We start from the raw sequence: 6,860 nt of genomic DNA, 5'->3' as shown, positions 1-6,860 counted from the left end.
GAAGTCTTCTCCTCTATTCTTTCTTCTCTTCTTTTTTCTTCTTCTTCTTCCTCTTTATTTTATCGGGAACGAGGGTCGTCGAGAGGTCGAGGAGCGGTAGAGGAGAAACCCTAAATAGAAAGTATCGTCGGTGTGAGATACATGTACCGTCGGTGTCGGACACTACACCCACATCCCACAAGTGGCGCGGGCTTCGACGCCCACATCACTTGTGGGACGTGGATGTAGTGTCCGACACCGAAGGCCACATGTATCTCACACCCACAATACTTGCTAGCTATTTAGGGTTTCCTCTACCGAAAAGAAGAGGAGAAATAAATAAGAAGAAGAAAAAAGAAGAAAAAGAAGAGGAGAAGAAGAAAGGAATAGAGGAGAAGAAGAGAAAATAGAATATATCTATTTTCTCTTCTTCTCCTCTATTCCTTTCTTCTTCTCCTCTTTTTTCTTCTTCTTTTTTTTCTTCGACACGTGGGGGGGGGTCGAGAACGCCGGACATTCATGAGAGAGGTGAGGAAGAAGGGGAAGAAGAGGGAGAAGAAGAGGAGAGGAAGAAGAGGAAGTCTTCTCCTCTATTCTTTCTTCTCTTCTTTTTTCTTCTTCTTCTTCCTGTTTATTTTATCGGGAACGAGGGTCGTTGAGAGGTCGAGGAGCGGTAGAGGAGAAACCCTAAATAGAAAGTATCGTCGGTGTGAGATACATGTACCGTCGGTGTCGGACACTACACCCACATCCCACAAGTGGCGCGGGCTTCGACGCCCACGTCACTTGTGGGACGTGGATGTAGTGTCCGACACCGAAGGCCACATGTATCTCACACCCACGATACTTGCTAGCTATTTAGGGTTTCCTCTACCGAAAAGAAGAGGAGAAATAAATAAGAAGAAGAAAAAAGAAGAAAAAGAAGAGGAGAAGAAGAAAGGAATAGTGGAGAAGAAGAGAAAATAGAAGAATATATATTCTTCTTCTTCTTCTTCTTCTTCTTCTTCTTCTTCTTCTTCTTCTTCTTCTTCTTCTTCTTCTTCTTCTTCTTCTTCTTCTTCTTCTTCTTCTTCTTCTTCTTCTTCTTCTTCTTCTTCTTCTTCTTCTTCTTCTTCTTCTTCTTCTTCTTCTTCTTCTTCTTCTTCTTCTTCTTCTTCTTCTTCTTATTAGCCGGAAGTAGAGAGAGATTTCCTAGTGTCAAAGTATTGAAGAAATCCATGCCTTCGTCATTAGCCGGAAGTAACCAGGGCATGTTGGTACGAAGTTCTGCAAAGTTGTTCTGGAATGGAGTCCCGGATAGAATAATCCGCCTTTTGGTACGAATTCAGCAAAGGCCTTCCAAATAGCGATATTTGGAAGGCTCTTGCTGAACTTTGTACCAAAAAGCGAATTATCCTATCTGGGACTCCGTTCCAGAACAACTTTGAAGAGCTTCGTACCATCATGCACATGTTACTTTCGCCTAATGATGAAGACATGGTTTTGTTGAATCCCTTGACACTAGGCAACCTCCCGACCCCTCGGCGATCCTATCGAACATGAGAGGAAGAAGAGGATAAAAAAAGAAGAGGAAGAAGAAAAAAAAAGAGGAGAAGAAAGAATAGAGGAGATCTTCTCCTCTATTCTTTCTTGTCCTCTTTTTTTTCTTCTTCTTCCTCTTTTTTTATCGGGAACGAGGGTCGTCGAGGGACATAGATGTAGTGTCGTCGTTGTCGATATATACCCCCTCCCGATAGCTTACTATGATTAGGTAGCTAGTTCTACGTTTGGCACTAATATATCCATCTGTCATGTTTGAATAATAATTGCCATGTTGTAAATATTTGTAGAAACTATGGACACCGCCCTAGACGAAGCAACAAAAGAAGCATTGTTGAGGGACATAATCATAGAAGGAAGTGATGCCATCTCGTTGTTTCTCAACGAAACCGATGGTCTGGAAGGAGAGGGTGAACAAGCTGGCTACGGTGACCTAATGCCGGTGCAAGAAGAAGAACATGAGGATGGCTCTGGTGACCCAATGCCGGTGCAAGAAGGAGACCGTGATGATGGCTCCGATGACCGAACCGAGTCCGGCCAGGTATATATATTAGTTAAGCCTATGCTGACTAGCTGATTGATGCATTCATTGTTTTGGTATGTACACATATTAATTAAGTCTTTGTTCTTTTTTCTAGCCCTCCGAATCGAGCACAACTTCGGTAAAGAGACGAGGCCCGAAGAAAAAGTTGAGCTCGGATGAAAAGTTTGAGATCATAGCAATCGCGCCCGACGGCCAACCTATTGAACCCCTCCGGACAAAGAGCGCATTTGTTGCTCAGTGCGGGGTTCTGTTTAGGGACAAGATCCCGATAAGCATCCAGCAATGGTTTAAGCTGGCTACAGAAGACCCTAAGGTGTCTTATGTCAATGATATGCAGAAAAATGATCTTTGGAGTGAGCTGAAGTCAAATTTCACCCTACCACCTGAGGATAATCCAGAGAACCCAATTAAAGAGAAATTAATCAAGTCTTTTGCTCTGAAGAGGATGGCAGAACTATTCAGGAGGTGGAAGAAAGAGCTGAATAAGTTTGTCGAAAATAATGAGACACCAGAATTCAAGGGCAGATATGAGAAGATCAGAGATCACTGGCCCGCATTTGTGGCCCACAAGACATCAGAAAAGAGTAAGAAGATGTAAGCGACAAACAAGCAAAATGCTGCGAAGAAGAAGCTTCACCATCGCACGGGGTCAGGTGGCTACCTCGTAGCCCGGCCTAAGTGGTCCAAGACTGAGAATGATCTGGTTCATAAAGGGATCGAGCCAGAGACAATTAACTGGCCAGACCGTTGCCGTACTTGGTTCTTCGGGGCTGGCAGAACACTGGACCCTGTAACAGGGAAGTGCATTTGGACGAACGATCAAATGGACATACCAGTCAGTAAGCTTAAGCAGTATATCGAAGCAGCGCAGGAAGGGACGTTCTTTCCAGACAGAGAGAACGACGAGCTCACAATGGCCCTCGGGAATCCTGAGCACCCTGGACGGACACGAGGCACGCCAGGCTCCATTCCGTGGAAGGTTGGGTTTTCGGATGCAGGCGGTTACAAATCCCATGAGAGGAGGAAAAAAGTGCAGCAGACCCAAATACAGGCGCTGCAAGCAAGGGTAGACGCGATAGAGGAACGAGAAGCAAATCGCAGCAAACGTACTGCCGAAGCCTCCCCCGAAGCTACCCCGCCATCTCAGCGCAGAAGCAGCGTGGCTTCCACCGAGCTGCTTCAGCTGGAGCATGCCTTGACGGCTCCTGCTAGCTATCCCGTGGATGCTATAAAGGAGTCTCAAAATTGCCACCTTATGACGCAATGGATGAATTTGAAGGTCAAGGAGGCTGTTGGCTCTGTTTATCCTACTGAACCCGGCGCAACTTTTCACTGCCGGCCGATTCCAGAAGGATATGCTAGGGTGATGGTGGATGAGATAACAGAGGGATTTGAGGACCTCCAGCTTGACCACCCTACCGGTGAAGGGGAGACTCGGCTGGGGTCTGCTCTGAAGACTCCATGCCTATGGCGGAAGGAGCTCATCAACCTTCCGAACTGGACGCCACCGCCTCCTCCTCCTCCTCCGGCGAGTCAAGGCACTCCGCCTCCACCGCCTCCTCCTCCGGCGAGTGACGATCAGGGCCCTCGGCCGGCTCCTTCTCTGGCGCGTGGCTGCACTCCGCCTCCTTCTCTGCCTGCGCCGACGCGCCTGAGCAGCCAGCCTCCTCCTTCTCCGCCTCGTCAGCAAGGGCGGAAGAGACCTACCACCGCTCCAGCTGCTCCGGTGCGTCCTAGTACTTCTCCTCCGCCTCTTAAGAAAGTAAAGAAGACAACCGCTCCGTCTGCTCGGTCGGAGTCTAGCAGTACAACTAGAGGCGGGAGGACATACAGATTTGGTCCTTCTCTGAAGACTCTAGAGAAGTTACCATATGAGAGGACCCTGGAGGAGAACGCCGAGATCGCGCGAGAAGAAGTGAGGAACTTCTTTGAAGGGGTGAAAGCAAAGAAACATCCACCTCTGGAGGAGAAGGTAGATCGGGTGAAAGTGAAGTGCACTCTGGCTGCCCTGACAAAACCACCGAAGTCTGATCCGCCGAAAGGAAACCATGACCACATTATTGGAAAGGAATTTGCCGAAGCAGAGCGGTCGGGAAGTACTGTCAGTGATCAAAGGCTGAAAGAACGACGAGCTGGGAAACAAATTGCCCAGCTCGGCGAACAAGCGAAGCAATCGTGCCCCCCGCTCAAGGTGCCTAGCCACAACATCGCTAATGATCCGAGGATGGTGCCCGGTTATAGCAATCTTGCAGATTACCTGCCCGACGAAGTACATTATGAACCCATGGACGTGCAGATACAAAGATACGAGTACGGGAAGTCTCTCGTCAAAGATGAAAGATCTCTATCAACGATGATGCGAAGATTGCATGATTGGTACTTGAAAATCTGCAGAGACTCTGGGGGGAGGAGTACTTTGTATGTGAAAGTTAAAAAGGAGCATGACCTCGTTGGAATTGATCTGTTGCCTGTTCCATTTGAGGAGTTCTATCAGTTTTTCAATCAATTGGCCCTCGATAAAACAACGGTCGCCTGCTACTGTCTGTAAGTAGTACTACTTCTGTCATTAAGTTTCTCTATATAGCTTAGCTCTTTCATTGCATGTATTTATAATCATCCTCACTATATTATGCAGATTGAAGATCGCTGAATTGAAGAAAAGACAAGTCGGTGATATTGGGTTCATTAACACATATCTCATAGATGCAACTCAGGTTAAACTTCATGCCGCAGCTACCGAGGCAAACTTGCTACGATCGTTCGTAATAAATCAAAACAAAGATATAATACTCTTTCCTTACAACTTCAGGTGAGTGTTACTGTCTTGTGCGTATTCGATTTCCCTTATATATTAGTCAAGGTTATAGTAATGTAATTCATGAGTTATGCATGTGTGTGCAGTTTCCACTATATTCTCCTAGAGATTAAGCTTGAGCAGGGGGTAGTAACCGTCTTGGACTCTAAACGAAAAGATCCCAAGGAGTATGCGGAGATGACTGAAATCCTCAAGAAGTAAGTTAAATCGATCATTATCCACCATATCAGCAACTTTGTTCATTTCCTGATATCAAGTAATTGTTTTCTTTGTCCGACAGGGTTTGGAGAAAATTCACCAAAACAGTTCTGGGACTGCCGAAGGAGCTGGAATTTAGACACCCAAAAGTAAGTACTATAGTAGCATGTTCCGCGCATCTCCTAGTGATTCAAGCGCTAGTTTCATCAATACCATTTAGCATTCTTGCTTATCAGTTTGATTGACCTCTGTTTCTTGTAAAGTGGTTGTGGCAGGAACAAGGGAATGGTTTCTGTGGATACTACATCTGCGAGTCCATCCACCACACGACCTGTGAGCGGGGCGGGTACTCTGACGAACAATATGAAGTACGTAAATAACAACATTCACAATTTTATTTTATTACCATCATTTGTGTTGAGTTTCATTCATTTATATATATATATATATATATATATATATATATATATATATGTGTGTGTGTGTGTGTGTGTGTGTGTGTGTATTGACCCCCTTCTTCAAATTAGATGTTTCGGAAGCGGGATGAACTCCTAGCACCAGCTCGCATGCAAGCAATTCAAGAGGAATTGGCGGCATTCTTTCTTGACCACGTGATCCCTGAAGACGGAGAATTCTATGTGGACCCTGAGTCCGTATGATTATATTTGTAAGAGATAATTATTGTATATATGTAGCCGGTAGTGTCAGATAGATATACGAGAACTTGTTGTTCGACCAATCTCTCGGAGAAGGAGAGGTGGTCGATATCACTTCTCTCTGTATGCATATATGTTCATGACGATCTTCTGTTTCCTTCGTTTGCTTACTAGCTAGCTAGCGTGTCTAGTCCTCTCTATACGTATGTATAGTACGTAGCGTCGACCAAGCACGGACATAACAGAGGACACTTCTCTCTATTAATTATAACTAGCTAACACAATATATGAAACACCTAAATTAACCCCCCAAAACCCCCAACCCCCCCCCTTTCAAAAAAAACAAAAACCCCAGCCACCGAAGTGCTGACGCGTGGATGCCTATTGGTCCCGGTTGGTGCCACCAACCGGGACCAAAGGGTCTCCTGACTGGGCTCTGCGCACTGCCCACGTGGAGGGCCTTTAGTCCCGGTTCTGGATTGAACCGGGACTAAAGGGGGGAGGTATTAGTACCGACACTTTAGTCCCGGTTCCGGAACCGGGACTAAAGGCCCTTACGAACTGGGACTATAGGCCCTTTTTCTACCAGTGCAAAAACATCTATGTAGGTGGTATATGTAATTATCCATGTTTTTGTTAACCAATGCTTCCCTCTGACACACCATTATTCCTTTTGCTCTTTTGCCCCCTCTCAGGCTGCGAACCACCTCAACATCAGGGGGCTCCTAGACCTGACTTGCCAGACCGTCGCCGACATGATCACGGGAAAGACGCTAGATGTGGTCCGCAAGATCTTCAACATAAATGAGAAATTAAGACCCGAGGAGGAGGAGAAGATCCGAAGGGAAAACTAGTGGGCCTTTGAGTAGAGGAACATCTAGGCCGCGCTGAAGTAATGAACACTTAGTATTACCCATGTCTACTTTTCAGTGTGCTTGTTTATGTCATAATGGTTGTAATGAACCAAGAGTCTATAAGGTGGTGTTGGTGAACTTATTCAATGGTTATGTTTGCAAAAAAATATGGTGGTCATTAATTATCATTTGTCAAATGAATAGTTATTGTCAAGTTGATGTTTTGCTTGCTTATCATTATTTTTTAACTGATTTCCACCATGTGATTTGGGCTT

At 45.7% G+C, this 6,860-nt stretch overlaps 1 protein-coding gene across 1 annotated transcript in view; it reads left to right on the top strand.

The window, feature by feature from the left end:
• LOC119327523 (SKP1-like protein 1) overlaps positions 1-6,585 on the top strand; it is a 15,793-nt gene extending 9,208 nt beyond the window's left edge. The window contains exon 2 of the mRNA XM_037600624.1: positions 6,427-6,585. Coding sequence (XP_037456521.1) covers positions 6,427-6,585 — 159 coding nt within the window. The remainder of the gene's footprint in view (positions 1-6,426) is intronic.
• The last annotated feature ends 275 nt before the right edge of the window (positions 6,586-6,860 follow it).

Source organism: Triticum dicoccoides, chromosome 7A (genome assembly GCF_002162155.2).
Source record: "Triticum dicoccoides isolate Atlit2015 ecotype Zavitan chromosome 7A, WEW_v2.0, whole genome shotgun sequence".
Classification (NCBI taxonomy): domain Eukaryota; kingdom Viridiplantae; phylum Streptophyta; class Magnoliopsida; order Poales; family Poaceae; genus Triticum; species Triticum dicoccoides.
The sequence above is the reverse complement of the archived record's forward strand: the minus strand, read 5'-3'. Positions and strand labels throughout refer to the sequence as shown.